This window comes from Cynocephalus volans, chromosome 7 (assembly GCF_027409185.1).
Source record: "Cynocephalus volans isolate mCynVol1 chromosome 7, mCynVol1.pri, whole genome shotgun sequence".
NCBI classification, from domain to species: domain Eukaryota; kingdom Metazoa; phylum Chordata; class Mammalia; order Dermoptera; family Cynocephalidae; genus Cynocephalus; species Cynocephalus volans.
In genome coordinates, this window is record NC_084466.1 from 40,387,117 (window position 1) to 40,404,678 (window position 17,562).

General features: G+C 33.7%; 1 protein-coding gene across 1 annotated transcript in view; it reads left to right on the forward strand.

The window, feature by feature from the left end:
• DACH1 (dachshund family transcription factor 1) overlaps positions 1 to 5,797 on the forward strand; it is a 392,928-nt gene extending 387,131 nt beyond the window's left edge. The window contains exon 12 of the mRNA XM_063102567.1: positions 5,722 to 5,797. Coding sequence (XP_062958637.1) covers positions 5,722 to 5,759 — 38 coding nt within the window. The 3' untranslated portion in view covers positions 5,760 to 5,797. The remainder of the gene's footprint in view (positions 1 to 5,721) is intronic.
• The last annotated feature ends 11,765 nt before the right edge of the window (positions 5,798 to 17,562 follow it).

Here is a 17,562-nt window from a genome sequence, read left to right on the forward strand (position 1 = left end):
ATGTATGGGACAAAATCTATATTCTGTATCTGTTTATATGTATTAGACATTACCAATAACTACATATAATACCTGCAAAAACATTAAACTTAATATGTGAACACAAAATAAAACAAAACTAGAAATTTTGTGACAGATTCCTAATTTCTCCCTCCTCAGCCACAACAAATAAATAAGAGAAAATCTGTATACCTAGTGGTTCTGATTTGACGGTTTCAACTTTAATATTAAAATCTGATATCTATTTTTACAAAGAATTAATTTTTTTTCAATTCATTATTTGTAGGTCTAAATCTGCATGATCATAAACAGTATACCAAAATTCACACCTGCAGTAAACTATTCAGTGATCTAGATACTTTCTTATACACCAAATTATAGCTGTAAGCATCAAATCACAATGAACTTTGAAACGACTAGGAATTTGTAATTTAAATAGTTTCGCTCAACCCCTACTCCCAAATGCTTTTAATTAGAACAGACTTTTTAATTAAGTACTCCCATGCACAAAGTTTAGCTTGATGATTTTCCTGTCATATCAGCCTCCCATACAAAAGCAAATAATCATTGTGTCAAAGGAAGGTGTTTTCTCTGAAACCAGACTGTAAGAATTCTTGTGCTGATTTCATGTGGTCCAGTTGAGACTCTGCAGGCTGAAGGGAAGCCCCTGACCTGACCCCGAGAGGAAGGCAAGGAGCAGATCCAGGAGGCTGCGGGATTAATGGAACTGAGGTGTTTAGGAGTCAATCCTATGACTCTTGTGAGTCAGAGACATTATATTTCCTCCAGTGACAGTTTAGTTGCTCATTAGAGGAAAAGTGGAATGAATATGAAATTTGGATTCACACAAATATCAAATCATTGCACTTCCATCTGCTAGCTCTGTGAAAACAAGCAAGATACTTAAACTCTTAGAGCCTTCATAGCCTTATTTGTAAAAGGCACCGAGAATACCTATTTTGTTAAGAAGTTTAGACTTAAAATCTATAAAGCACTTTGAATATAATCGTTGCTCAGAAAACATTAGCTATACTTTTATAATCATTAATGGTTATAATCATTATTGCCATTATTGCCAGTTTACTTGATCTTAAAATAAAGCTCTCATCCATTTGGGATATCAAGGAATACATGTTTGGTCAACCTGGCTCAGCATCAAGAACAAAAAGGAAAAAAATACTTTTCTCTGGCCAACATGTGCAGAAGTAGATAAAGACAGTGTAGAAAATGATGGGTAGGTGTGAGATTATCTAGTTAGGGTGTCAGTATGATGTGCAAAGGGCAACTCCTAAAACAAAATGTGTGAATAAGCCCTCTGAGTTTCCAGATGCAAACAGTACACCTCCGAATACTGAGGCCTCAGCCATGGGAACGCTCCAGGAACTCCAATGATCTCTGTTCTGCAGCTTGTTTTTGTAGGACCTTCTCTATGGTCCCATGGCTTCTCTTGCTGTTTGAAGAGTCAGGGAAGGAGAGAGTATTGGAACTGTTATTATATAGCATAAAAATGTGGCACAGTTTGAATTATGGATCCATACATCCTTCCTAGCATTCTTGTCACTCAACTTTCACTCAGGTGGTTTGTGGTCAGAAGCCTGAGATAGAACAACAGCCCTATACTTGAGAGGCCTTTCGTTAACTCTCTGGGTATGTCCATATGCGGCTATTTACTGTGGGTTGCAGAGACAATGTAATTTCTCTGGAACAATTAAAATTAGTTAAAAAACTTTATTCCTGCAGACTTTTAATTATCCACAAATATGTTTCAATAAAGATGACAAAATTATAAGATAGAATTGTTTTTAAAGTTAGGCTCTGTAAATCCATGGAGAGAGACAGTCACTCTTCCAGGGTCTATGTTTGGTATATTTCTGCTTCCAGTTGATTCTAAAGCAGAGGTTCTGTACTGTCTGATAATTATTTAATCATGGAAATAAATACCTTCCTGTAGCAGGTAGAATCTATTTTATAGCTGACATCTTTAATGCTTGATGCATTTGTCCATCTGTTAGAAACATTAGTCAAAAATTTAAAAGGAGACATATTTATTAAAAACTGGAATTATAGGGCCGGATCCGTGGCCCACTCGGAAGAGTGCGGCACTGGTAGCACCGAATCCATGGGTTCGGATCCTATATAGGGATGGCCAGTGTGCTCACTGGCTGAGCATGGTGCGGACAACACCGTGCCAAGGGTTGCGATCCCCTTACCGGTCAAAAAAAAAAAAAAAAAAAAATAGAATTATAGTAGATCAGATACTGACCACATAAATATAATGTGGGTAATTTTTATAAGTGTGTTTTTATATATGACCCATAGTAAAGATGCTTACAAAATAATTATTACTGGTATATTTTAAAAATCAATAGAGTTTTATTTAAAAATTTAGTATTCCATAGACTTTAAAATTTCTAACTTGTTAATTAATTTTATTATATAGGCATGGTAATCGGTTTCTTTCTTCAAAAGTTTAGCATCTGAGGCCACTTTAAGATTTTTAAGGCAAGCATCACACTAAAGCGTTCTCATTCTAATACTGGCAGGAAGAGAGAGATGCTTTCATGGGTCTCACCATGTAGGAGGCTTACCTTATGAGCTTCAAATGAGATAAGTGCTCTGGAGTTAATTCTTAGGCTGCTTGTGTTGGAGAATAAGCAGGGGAGCTTTATTTAGAGAAGTTCAATAGGAGAGAATAGAAAAGTAACTGGGGAGGGAGGGAGTATTTATCTTCTAGGCTCTAGGAAGAACAGGCCTGAATATCCCAACACAGTGCAGCTTTGTGTGCTGTAGCGTGGAAAGGAGGGCCAGACTCACTGAGCAAGGGGAGAGTAGTAAAAGATAAGAATGGAGAGGAAATCCAGTACAAGTTTATGTGCTTCCTTGTAGACCGTAGTGAAGAATTTGGCTAGTCATGCAAATGTGGATCTTTTAAAACAGCTATTCGTACTTAATGGATTGTCTGAATATGTCCATTCTTTGCTCCTAGATTCTTTCTACCTTATATACTATAGACATCACAGAATATTAGAAGACTATTTTTTAACCTCAATTGTTTTTCTTCAATGTACAGAGATTTAAAAGATCCATAGTGAGTGCTAAAATGTTAATTCTGAGCATTATTAATTTTTCACAGATATTGTGAGGGATCTAAGTTTATAGAATTGGAATTTGGGAGAAGCTGAGAAGGTCTGTCTTCCCCTTTCCTAATCCTAGGAAATTGTACGTTTTTTAAAAGTGGGAATGGGAATGATACTCTCAATATAATTGAATACATGGTTGAAATGAGACAATTGAAAGGAGAACTACGTGGAGATGAATAAATTAAGGGACTAAGAGTTAGAAAGCTTAAGTAGAAGCATCAGTACTCCACCTATTTTGTTACTTCTATATTCTCTACTATTAGATTTTTAAAAATTGTGTTGCTTTATGTAATAGAATTAATTAGAATCAAAATAATCTTTTTAAAAATCCAATTTTTAACCAGGTGGTTGTAAGAACACAAAATACTGAAATTTTTAGTTTGTTTATTTTTATAATATTAGGTTTATTTACAAAGTAATTGAAACACTTGCTAAGCTGAAATTACAAATAATTATGTATTAGTACACTTACATCATGTAAGTGAAAAAAGCATAGTTTTGTCCCACTGAAGGGTGCAATTGATTTAAACAGAAGAAATCAGGCCATAGTCCATGCAAACACAATAAATATTTCACAACATATCAATATCGTACTGTCATATTTTTATTTAGAAAGAAATTTTTATCAAAATTATATGGCTTTGATATTGATATATGATAAATGATTGATTTAGGAGGTTCCCATCTTTATTTAATATCACAATGGCTACTGCTGAGCTATAGTAATATTTGGTAGCAATAAGAGACTAGTTGGGGGCCAAAGGAAGTAAAACATTTTTATACCACATTTCTAGGCAGATTATTCAGCACAGTTTGTGCATGCCTTTAAATAATTGTTCAAAATTAGAGTTCAGTTGTATTAATAATATTTCTTCATTGGTAAATCTTAAATTATATTTGAGTTACAAAGGTTTATGCTATTTTGGGGGAGAAGATTTTGTGGTTATATGTTTCGGTTATTAAGAAGAACCCTAATATATGATTGCTAACTGGAAAGCTAAGGATATTTAGAAATTTTCCAGCAATTGTTATCATTATCCTTAAAGTTAAACTAGATTAATATTAGAGAGGCGATTAATATTTGACACAACTTATCAAATATTAGCCAGTTTGAGACTAATCTCATGGACATTACAGCCCACACTGAGGGATAATGGTGAATTTTGGATAACAACACAATAGTTAAAAGAATATATATATTTAAGTAGATACTAAATTATATATATAATAGTACGTATATACATATATAGTACCTAAATTATATGTATGCATAATTTAATATCTACTTTGTGTCAACCACATGAAACCTATCTCTGATCCATTTATTCTGAAGGTAGTATTCTAACCCTACAAATTAGACTAAGATAAAACATGTGATAGAAATACAGAATTCTCTATGAAGTAAAAGATGGTTTTGATTGATGGTTTTAAATTCCTTACTAATTACTCTATCTACTATAGGTTATGTAAAAGCACTTAATTATCTTAATGTTGAAGGTGAGATCTACAAATATTTAGGCTATCTTTTCTATTTCCTGAACCTACTGTAGGTTATTTATGAGGGGTCTTCAAAAAGTCCATAGAAGTATTTGTATTATCTTTTAATTCTATTTTTCCACAAACATTGTGAAGTACCCTTATGTATTTCCTTACATTTTAATTCTTGAAGCCACCAGAGGTTTTCCAAACTCTTACATGGCAATATGCATTTTTCAAAGTTTGGAAAATTTTTCCGACGGCCTTACCCTATATTAGAAGTGTTAAAATATTAAATTTAGACATATTTTACACAAATATATCCAAAGTTTAGGCCACACCACAATGTGGACAGTGTAAAGTGTATTATATTTGAGAAACAGACTTAAGTTTGTTTTGTTTTTGCTTGGGGTTTTTAATTTCTCATTTCTTATTTCTGCTTTATTCAAATGGGTTTATTCAATGTGTACAATAATTGATTTCCTTTTCTTTTTCACGTAACTGTGTTTTTCTGTATGGGTATAAGTTGAGTAATATAGTTACATCTTAACATTTAATTGTTGGGTTGATCTCACTTCAGGCGGGAAAGTCTATAGTTCATTGATAGTGATGAAATAACCTAGATGGCTTTCATATAAATAGCAACAAATGTGCACAATAGTTACATTCCGTGGTATATTTAATAATACTGCTAAAGAGTAAGATGGAAGCTCAGTCTTTCATGATGGAGATGCACCTGAGTGCATTCACAGAAAATTTGGTTCTGCAAGCTTGGAAGAAGTAATTGTCATTCAACAGAAATCAACCAGTTTTGCATATCAGGAAAACACATGCACATACTCTTATCTATTTTCTGAGTGCTCTGAAACTGATATCAAAATAGCAAATATACGTTGATGAGACTTTGAAATGCTTTATTATTTTTGATCACATAAATTCAATATAATTATAAAATTAGCTCTGAGAATATGTGAAAATGTTACTACTTAAGCAAGTGAAGATAGAATAAAATCCACAAATTTCATTTCAGGCTGCATAAGTTTTATATCCACATTTGTTCCTCAAATGCCATGTCATTAATTATTTTTTTATTATTCATTTCTAGATGGAAGACTGTATTTGAAAACTACTGTCATGTACTGAATCTTTCCTGTTGAAGAAATCCATGTTATAGCAAAGAACTTTGCAGTCAGAAATTCGTCACTGGAAAGTTCGAAAAAAAGTCCTTTTAATGGAACTTCCACAATTTTGTGTATTAATGTTCTTTGATAAGTTTAAGTATTCTACAAAAAGAAAAAAAAATAGTTTCTTCCATTGATTTTCACCTGTGGTTCATACCAGAGACCTGAGAATGTTTGTAAATGTATAAGTATCAAACTTCTTACAGTGAATAACTGCAACTTGCTGCTGGACACTAGTACACAGAGTTAAAGGCAGGTCTGAATAAGACCTAGCTTTTTTTTTTTTCTTCTTCTTTCTTTTTTAATGGAATGAACCATTTTCCTCTTCTGAAAATTCTGTATCTGAGCACATGAAGAGATTCTTGTAGCAGTGGTCACCTGGTCACCAGGACTTACAGAATTATGTCCTCCAGAAACCAGCAAGAACACTTGGAAATGAACTTAGAGGGGGCATAGAGGATTCCGAAAAAGATAGAGTAATATTCTGTTACATACAATTTTGAACTCTCTAATTGTGGATTTTTCTCCTGAAGATTTTTTTTTCACATACTTTCCAAAAGACCAATAAATGGATGTTGATAACAACCCAATGAAATAACATTTTGCATATCTGAAAAGAAGCATTGAATATAAGCCAAAAGCTTTCACTGAAGGTCTTTTTTCTCAAAAATTAAAAAAATATATATATAAATGTAACATGTTTTCATTCCAAACTGGTAGTGGTATGTAGAAGTAAAAAATAATGTTTCTTCTTATTCAAACTGTTGGTCACATGTACAGTATATAAACATAAAACACACAAGGAAGGTATTATGTATGCAGTAGTATACTAGAGTTTAGGAAAATGAAAATTTTAGAAAATATGTTTTGTCACCCTGTTGGTCAGAAAGACGTCTTTCTGGTTTTAACGCATGCAGGCATGTAAATATTTGTCTGGAGTCACAGTATTAATGAATGAGATCGTAAGCATCTGGTGACATCAGAACTCTGTCAGCCACTTTTATTTGTATATTGAACCCTAGTTAGTGCCCCAAACTGCACTATTGAGAATGGATAGTGGCTGAACAGTAAATCAAAACACCAGAAATATTTTTATATGTTAATGTCATACTATGTTAATGTTGCTGAGAAACAAAACCTAACAAACCCTCGTTGTATCGGTCCAATATCATGTAGCTCTGAGTGATAAAGTTAAAATGTGTTGTATTTCCCACCCTGGTCAGAGCAAAGGGTGGCTACGTGTTATTTTCACTGTCTTTTTGAAAGTTACAGTATGTGTTTTCACTTTTGTGCAGATAACTGGAAGTAAAGCTGCAAACAGTGCTTATTACATGCTAAAGTTACCTTCTCTTTATTTTTACATATCTGGAGTTACACCTTTAAAGACTGATATGAATCAGTACATTTTATGATTTTTTTTGTCATCTTAAAATTTTATGATCATAACATTATTTATTACCATAAAACAGCAAAATCTTGAATGTCTAAGAAAACTAGCTTAAATGTTTAAAGATAGTTCTGATTGGACATAATTATTTGGTTAAGAAACAAATTAACGTTATAGTTACTCTGGCACTGAACTTCTGTACTTTTTAGGTCTTCCTTGCAGTACTGGAACATAATTCTTTTCTGTATCTGTCTATTAATTAGCTGAGTCCATTTTTTTAATACAATAAAAGGTTATATGTACAGTTCCTATTGTAGCTTGCTTAAAAAGGGAGCAATATTTTTATTTAAAATATTGTTAGTAAATGCTTTGTAGAAACTTGGTTTTCTAAGCATAGTTCTTCTATAACCATCTTTTGTTGTTTGAGCAGAAGAGATTCTATTTCTAGTTATATGTTTTTCCTCCCATATGCAGTCTTTAAAGGATTACAGCACTTAAAATTGGATAGATTTATGGCAAGCATTTGAATTATACATTTTTTGAAAAATTTTTTAAAAAGCCTACAACTTACATATATAGTAGAATCAGCCATTGCTCTGCTCCTGGCATAGAGTCACCTGTTAAGTGGGTTAAATAGTTTTAAAATACATACTTTCAAGATCTTTGAGAATGCTTTAGTGTTTGGTTTGACATAAAAGGAAATTTTAGCAAGGATTAAAGAAAAAAGCTATCAGCTGTATGTTAAAAGAGACTCTTACTAACATGTTGTAAATATTACAATTCATGTTATTGTAAGTCTGTAACTTAATTTTTCCTGTTTTTAGTTATACAGGTTGGTTTGGAAATTTGTGTTTTGGCATAAACAAGTAAAACTGTGCTCATTTTATGGTTTCCATGCTTTTGTATTCCTAAAATATTAATGTCTAGTCGTTCTGTATTATAACCACATTTGCGCTCTATGCAAGCCCTTGGAACAGAACATACTCATCTTCATGTAGGACCTATGAAAATTGTCTATTTTTATCTATATATTTAAAGTTTTCTAAAAATGATAAAAGGTTATTACGAATTTTGTTGTACAAAATCTGTACAAAAATCTGTTTTTACATCATAATGCAAGAATTGGAAATTTTTCTATGGTAGCCTAGTTATTTGAGCCTGGTTTCAATGTGAGAACCACGTTTACTGTTACTGTATTTAATTTTCTTTTTCTTTTCAACAATCTCCTAATAAAACTGTCTGAAATCTCCCTGTGACTTTATTTACAGTTCATCTTTATTAAATTTTGTGAAATGCATAGCATTGAAGGAATATTTACTTTCTAATGGGAGGCATCTAAAAACAACATAAGTCAGCTCTTTGTGATGCGAAGGGAACAATGCTCAATGACTTTATTTAACATGCAACTGCTTCTATCTCTAATATGAATTACTGTGGTGAAAAACATCATAAAAGCACACTCTGTAGTTATTGTTTAACAAGCAGATTTTCCATATTTTGTTTCTTGCCAGCTAAGCAAACTGCCCACATATACATGATTTATTTATGTACATTTCTCAGTTTATGAAGCTGTTATTTGTACCTTTTTCCTTTATATTCTTATATTCCCATGATTCTTATTTCACAAAGCTTTGTGCTGAATAATGTAAAGTAGACATGTTGATGGAACAAAATATATTATTCCCATATCTATAAGAGTGTAGATTTGTAACTTTAACTCAGTGTTTTGCTTTCTGTCTCTATCACTGGAAAAAATGCCTTTGGAAACTTAAAAATTACAATATCCTTTAATAATATATAAACATTTTAACCACTCCAAAGTGCAGCATTTGAAGAAATATTAAGTTGTTTTCTCTGTTAATAGTCTAAACATTGCCAAGAAAATACAAAATGGATTTTTTTTTCTGTCTAAAGAAAATATTTTAATGAATTCTTGAAACAATATATTAACAAATTATGATTTTTCCCAAATAAAAAAAAATGTTCATGTGACTGATAGAAACACATTTTTGTTTTCTGTTATATGTTTATGTCAGTAAGATTTGTACTAGAACATCATGCAGTCTCTGAATGCTAAAGGAATTCAGTGATAATTTAGGTTTTTTTTTCCCCATGTGTTTTCATTGGAACTAGCAAATTTACAATCTGTACAAAAACTATTACTAGAGGAGACTATCTTATAAGTTACATGGGTTGCATTTTTAAAATATGGGAAGTAGAGATGTTAATATAATCAAAACATTATTGTAAACAACATCGTAAAAATATAACTTTTCCTCATATACAGGCTTGCTTCTAATATTTATCTTTAATATGTACAACTGGTATACAAAAGCTGAACTGATCCTCGTTTATTCATTTAAGCAGATCCATGAATAAAGCCTCCATTTTGCACAAAGCACTGTGCTAGATATAGTAATGACTGAGGTTGAAAACACAGTTGTCCCAGAGGAACTTATAATTTTGTTGTAATAGGAATCTTACTTTCAGGAAGAAAAGACTCATTGAGCATCTTCTGCTTTATAGTGGACATGGAGCTGGCATTACAAGCATCACATATTGCACACAGGTATTCAATGCAGTACTCCACAGATATGCTCAATTATGTTTCAGTCAGTCAATCAATAAATAATTTTTTTTAAAAAAGGGAACCGACTTAGACACCTTTCCATTAGGTGGTAACAATTTAGTGACCAATTTTATACTTTAACTTTCTAAAGAACAGTACAAGAAGATTTGGGAGTCAGACAGTTGTTAAGAATTACAAAAAGGCAAAGATATGTTTTCCCGTAAGTAAAACACCATATTAGTTATTCTTTTCACATTGTTTGTTCATTTATTTTATTGTATTATTTTAATATATCAATATATAATGTAGTTGATTTTCATGTCCCTTTACTACTTCCTCCTCCCCCCCCTTTTCCCCTTCCCCCCATCAACACCTTATCTGTTCACCTGTCTTATTTCAATTACATCATTCTTACCAAAGATCACAAACTTTGTTCTAAGGTAAGCAGCCTGTTTGACAGAGACAAGAAAAAATCGTCACCATCAACAAACAATAAATTCCTAATACATTCAGACTAATAGATGTATACTGTTTAATTCTTACCACTCAGCATTTGTATACTTGTATCTGTGGGATAAGTAATGGTCTAAAATGATTCAAACACAGAGCATAAATTCCTAAATGCCGAATGAGCGCTTTAGGTAATGAGTGACATTTGTAGTGGTAGCATCATTTGCATTTAGAGATTAATGAGCTGGAGATTTTAAGTTGAAAAACTTGAATCAGTTAGGACTCATCTGTTTGGATGTAACAAAAACAAACTCCTGCCAGATTAAAGAGCAAAAATAATTGGTTATAAAGACAGAGGGGTACACATAGAACCCCAAGACAAGAATGCAGCCAGGCCCAGGGACCAGGGACCCTCTTTTACCATCATCATTCTGCTCTTCTCAGTGACACTGATTCTTTCCCCTCTCATTGCAGATGTGCTCACTTCTCTTGTTCATCTCTTGACTCCTCTGTTATTCAGGATCATGAGACTCTGCCTACAGAAGTGAACCAGTCATGCTTTCTCTCTTGTCCCAAGTCAGATTCCCTGAGAGTTCCTATGGCTTCAGGTCAGAGAACATATAAGAAGGTACCTTGTTAGTATATTAAAAGCACTTAGAAAATTTTAGAAACTTATGTTCAACTAAATTTGAATCTCTGGGGTTGGGACTAGGACATCAGGAATTTTAAGTTCTTTAGGTGATTCTAATGAGCAGCTAAGTCTGAGGACCACTGGGAGGGTGGCAAATATCACATTATAGAAAATGATTAATGGGGCCGCTGCTGTGAAGCAGGGAGGTAGCTAGGGGTGAGGTGGAGGCATTGTGAGCTGTGCAGTCTCTAAAAACCAACTAATATTTCTGTAAAATCAACTAAATATTTTTGAAAATATTTTAAAAATAATTTTTAGCATTGTGAACTTAATTTGCAATCTTCCCACTCAGATGCAATAGAAAAAAACACATGATTTTTTTTTCTAAATAAAATTATTGATAAATCTGACCCCAGTAGGAGCTCTGCAGAGAGGTAAAAATTCTATCCCAGTCATTGTTTAGGCTTCCTACCCCTGAATATCCTGAACATTTTCCTTAGTCTGTACCATTTAGGGAGAACCCTAAGATTTTCATACCTAGAATCCAGGCTATGAGAAGCCATTCTTCTCAAGGAGCCTCTACATTTGCAAAAGCAAAACTTGTAACATTGTCTGGTCTCAGTAGAGGAATCGAGGAAATATTTAATACAATGATATTAATGGGGAAATGTTAAGTTGGGTGAAAAGAGGTAGGGTTTCCACATTTTACTCATACTGACAAAATGTCAGTCGGTGCAAATAGATGGTATTAAGTTGCACAAATGTAATACCTAGAGCAACTACTAAAAATGCTATATTAATATGTACACTTGAAAACACTACAGATAAATCAAAACAGAATTCAATGCTGTAGTGAGGTTAGGTTCTAGATAAACAGTAAGTGTTTTTGGTAATTAGCCCAGCTTTAAGCTACTTTGCTAGTAGTTTGCAAGCCTCCCTCAGGTACTTTGGCTGCTCTTTCAACAATGCTGGTTGTGTGGCAAACTTTGTCTGCTACATTAGTCAGCAAATGAAGATAAGTTGGTTGATATGTCATCATCACTGTGCATTTCTGTTTTGTATTTATCGTGTACTCACTTTCAACAATATATTTCAAACTGATATTTTAAGAAACAAGTAAGGACTCAAATGATAACTATTTAGTCATTAAAAGTTATCAATTTAAAAAATCCCATTGTTGGCTTCTACCACAAGTGTGGGAACTGGAAGATCAAACCAGTCAGTTCTTTTCTTACTAAATCATCTTGTTAAAGTGATAAGGAAACAGGGTCTTGCACTGAGTTGGATCTTTCAGATAAATCCATCTGGTTATCATGTGCCTGGTTCATCTATGCTAACGGGGTTGCGGCTCCTTCTGTTAATATATTTTGATTTTTTTAAAATATATGCTTCACATATGCTTTTTCTTTTACTACAGATAGCTACTGAGAGACGACAGGTGCACATCAGGGCCTAAATAATAGTGGGTATGAGATGCTGGGAAATGAAGTTTCCCTGAAACATAGAACAAAACAGGACAAGAACAGAGAATATGATCAAAGAGCTAGTGGGAAAAAAATCTAAGAGCACAGTATATTTTCCGGGAGAGAGGGAGGAGAAAATTCTTAATTGGCTAACAAATTATTTAGCACCTAGGTTTAATAGGTATTTAAAGCTGATCGTCTGTGGGTTTGGGGGACATTCTGATCCCTGGGGAATTTTTCACCTGCAGTTGCCTTAATGCAGCCAAATGCACTCCCGTTTTGGCTGGTCACCTAGCACCCCTCTTCCTTCTGCTGAGTATTCAGTGTTAGCTCCCAGCTACCTTCTGCTCATTCTTGTATCTGTGCCACCTGTGTCCACAGTCAACACTCAGGCATTCTTACTCTGACAAATACCGGGAATGTTGGAGCATTCCCCTTAATGCAGCGAATGGTCTCTGTACCTATGTCAGAGCAGTACAGCAGACATACATTCCTATAATGAAAAATTCAAGTGTAAGTTAGATACTGATCTTCTGTGTCCATTAGCCCCTAGGTGACAAATATCAGGTTCTCTGAAGTGGTCGCTTCCCTAGACTTTAGAGGAAAGACAAATATCTGTCTCCTCCTATGGGTGCTTGGAGGGATTTGGAACCAAAGGAACCCACAATTTTCACCAGCAACCATCTTTTTACCTCTAATTATTTACCCTACATCTTAAACCTGTTTTACAATCTGGAGGTAGATGGACAGCTGAAGTCACAAAATTAGTTCTCAAATACCTATTTGTAAATTCAGCAATGATGATCTTGCATTTTACCTGGGGATGTGGTAGAGTTTGGATGTGTTGTTCCCCTGAAACTCATGTGGAAATCTGATCCCCAATATGGCAGTGTTGGGAGCATTTGAATCATGAGGGCGGATACCTCATGAATGGATCAATGCTCTCCCTGAGGCCCTGAGGAGTGGGGGTAGAGAGTGAGTTTTCACTCTGTTAGCTCCCAGGAGAGCCTGGAACCTTCTCTCCTTCTCTCTCTCTCTCTCTTTCTCTCTCTCTCTCTCTCTCTCAGATATTCTGTTATAAGCAACAGAAACAGATTAATAGAGGGTGTAATAACCATTTTACTTGTATATTTAATTTAAAGCAATACTTAAAATTTTTTTTGAGATATTTCTAGATTACAGTCAGTTATAAGAAATAATACAGAGACATCCCATGAACTCATCACTCTTTTTCCTCTATGGTAACATTGTACATAAATACACCAGGATGCTCCTAAAAGTTCATGGAAAAATTCGTATTATCTTTTAATTCTACTTTACCATGAACTTTTTGAAGTATACTTGCAGTACGGTATCACAACCAGGAAATTTACATTGATTTACTAACCTTATTCTGACTTCACTTTTTTTACGTGCACTCACGTGTGTGTGTGTGTGTGTTCTATACAATTTTATCACATGTTTAGATTCATGTGACCACCACCACAGTCAAGCTACAAAATAGTTCCAACACAAGGATCTCTCGTTATGTTTTTATAGCCATAGCCACCAACATTTCTCCCTACCTCCCTGACAAATGGCTAACCTGTTTTCCATCTCTATAATTTGTCATTTCAAGAATTTTACATAAATGAAGCCATATAGTATAAACTTTTTGAGATTGACTTTTTATTTCATGTGGCATAACGCCCTCGAGATCCACACAAGTTATTGCACTTATCAGTAGTTCATTCCTTTTCATTGCCGAACATTATTCCGTGGTATGGATATATCACATTTTGTTTAATCATTTACTTGTTAAAGAGCATTTGGGTTGTTTCCAGTTTATGGTTATTATGAATAAAGCTGCTATATACATTAATGTACATCATGTTTGACATGTGTGTGAATTTGCATTTTCATGTCTTTCCACTCCCAAGAGTGCAATTGCTGAGTCATATGGTAATCACGTGTTTATTTTTGTAAGGAACTGCCATGCTCTTTTCCAGAGTGGTTATACTGTTTCACAGTCCCACCAACAATGTATGAGTGATTCAGGGAAGGCAGAAATTCAGGTCCTCTCTCAGCCTGAGGACACAGGGACAGGGAGACAGGGACCTTTGCACCACCCCTCTCTGCTTACTTGATGCCAGGTGCAGGTAGAGGCTCAGGTTCCCCTGTCACTGGGGTGAGTTGTGTTATGAATCTAAGTGGTGACTAGTCCTATTTTGCACTGCCTCAGTAAGTATGGCAACCAGCAGGTGGGCGTGGAGGCTCAGCTCACTCCAGCCAGCAGAGGGAAGGAAAAGGACTTCCACCTGGCTGTTGGCAATGAGATCAGGTGGGATGGCTTGGGGAAGTGATTTTTCCTTTGGTGTTTGGTGGGAGTTGGCTGGGTGTGGCCATAAAGATTTTCTATTCTATTAGCCCACCATTTAACTGGTCCTTTGGGTAGAGGAAAAGACTTATTTGGAGAATTTTTTTTTTAATGTCTTTGTGGTTCAGGATTGGAGATTTCTTCATGGCTCTGTCTGGAATATCTGGGAGGAAGTAAGGAAACCCAGGGAACTCAGTCATCATCCCACATGGCTTGAGATCCCTGGACAGTCCTCATTCTTTCAACTTTTCAGAGGCTCTCAGTAGTTGTTTGTCATCTTTTGTCTGGAGTTTTTAGTTGTAAGAGGAAGGATTTGGGAGAAACATGACTATTTTCTTGGCCAAAACTAGAAACGAGAAGTGACTTTCTCATTTTTCTTCTCTCTCTCTCTCTCTTTTTTTTTTTTTTTTTTACCTATTTTCTTTTTTTGTTCTTTTGTTTTATTATTGTCATATCAGAAAGGCAGAACTTTAACAAATGGGACCTAATGGCATTATTACTTGCTAAGAAAAACATTTAAAAACTATCACGACCAGAGATTTACATAAAGTTTTCCAGACACCAAAATGTTTGTTATTTTAAACCACATTTATATAATTAGCAACATTTCGCAGTGTAGGTTGAGCATAATCTTGTAGTTAATGACCAGGCATGTTTTTTGTGAGCCATTTTAAAGCCATAGCAAATGTGAAATAAATACTTTTGTAAGGACCCATAATTATCTTTTTAAAAAATATATTTGCTGCATTATAATGCATTAATTTTATTTATTTTTTTAGGTTAAAATGCCCCAAATCTGGCCAGCAGGAGCCGCTTTAATCTGGCTCCTGAGTCCTTTCAACAACTTCTGTGAATTGTTGAGCACCTTCTTCTTTGGGGTTCGAGGAAGTGTTTCAGACTTAGCTGATACTTTAACTGCTTGAGACCTGGAAACAGCTATTCAAAAAGCCTTGATTTTGGAATTTCAGCAAAAACTAAGACTGATATAGTTCCGTGTTACCTACAGCTAAATACAGTTGCTTTTTTGAAATTGAGACTGAAGATCTATTTTTAGAGAATTCAGTCAATTTACGTTTTTTTTCTATCATCTTAATTATTTCTATTCTGTTTTTTTAAGAATTTGTATTTATTAATTTATTTATTTTAAGAGGCTGTGATTTCTCATTTTATTTTCTTCTTCTGGAATGGTTTGGAAAATATACACTCTGGTTCCATGCTCTATTTTTGTTTTGTTAGTGGTTATTCTTGAATTTTTAAGTAGTTTACTTAACTTAGCAAAGTATGCAATAATTCGATATATTTCCTCCTTCCAAAGAATACAAGGCCAATGAAACATATTCATTCTATTTACTCCCCTGCTGTTTTAGATGCCATTTTATTTCTAATTTTTTTCCCTTAAAAACACTCATTATTGTTAGTGGTTGGTCATTTTATGTTTATATTTGTAATATTATTAATATTACTTACATTCCTTATTGCATCTCTGACTTCTTGAATCATTTCTTTGTTTCTAAAGAATATCTCCAAAAATTTTTTTATAAGTGGTGTTCCAAAAGGAGTAAGATACTTTACTTTTTGGTAATCTTAAAATATCTTTATTTTTCTCTTTTATTGAAAAAGAAATAGTTCTCCTTAGAGAACAACTTTAGGTTGCCAGTAATTTTCTCTTAGCAATTTGTGTGTCCAATTGGCTTCTGGTACTATTGATATGATGGAAAGGTAGTTTAAATATTGTTCTTTGTAGGCAGTTTGTCTTTTCTTTCTGGATTCTTTTAATAACTTTTATTTGTCTTTGGTGTTTTGCAGTTTGAAAATAATGTATCTAGGTATGAACTTATTTTTATTTATTATATTTGGAAACTATTGGGCTTCCCAAATAGTTGAGGGAGGTGTTTTTATTTAATTTTAAACATTCTAAGACATTACCTCTTCAAATAATATCTCTGTCTAATTTTTATAATGTCTACAACTTTCTGGAATTATAATTTAGTTCTGTGTTAGACATTTCCACTTTAACTTCTAGGTTTCTTAACTTTCATTCATATATACCATTCTTTAAATGTGTATCTATGTAATTTCTTCAGATTTATTTTTCAATCTACTAATTATCTGATCGAATATATACAGTTTGCCATTTATTGCTCATATAGAATATTTAATATTAATTATTATATATCTATTTTTAGAAAGTCTACTTGGTTCTTTTCAGACCTTCTTAATTACTCTTGATGGTCTCTCTTTATCCATGTGTTTGTTTCTCCCTTTTATTTTTTATATATTACACACATTATCTGTATCTCCTTATCTATCTATCTAAAAAATAGTTTATTCTCTTTCTGATAATTCCAGTATCCTGTATTATTGAGATCTGGTTCTTCATTCTTTATGTGTCAGATCCTTTCTAATTTCTTTTTTCTTCATAATCTAAAGAGTTTTGATTTTGAACTTACGTTTATTGGAACTTGAACTGTGGGAATTCTTTAAAATCGGGTTTGAGAATGTAATGTTCCATGGAGGACACTGGTTTGCTTATGCTAGTTGCCTGGGGCACTTTTAACTTAAGTTTAAATCTAAATTTAATTTAACCTCAAATTCTTAACTTTTAGTTCACAGAGGTACTGTAAATTTGAGTTCAAGATCTACATGAGGGAGAACATATTGTCCAGAATTCTCAAATGAGATTTTTTTTCTTCTTTGCTTAGAGTCACAGCTGATACAATGTTTTGACATTTGCCTTTGTGAGGTAGATTTTTACTACTTTAACTCTTTAACATACAGCACAGCTCTTTTGAGTCCTACCTTTATGTGAAGTTCTCCTCTCTGACTATATCTCCTGTATGCCATAATCATGACCTTTGAAACTGAAACTCTAAGTCACCCTGGATAGATAGCTCAAAATAGATATAGCT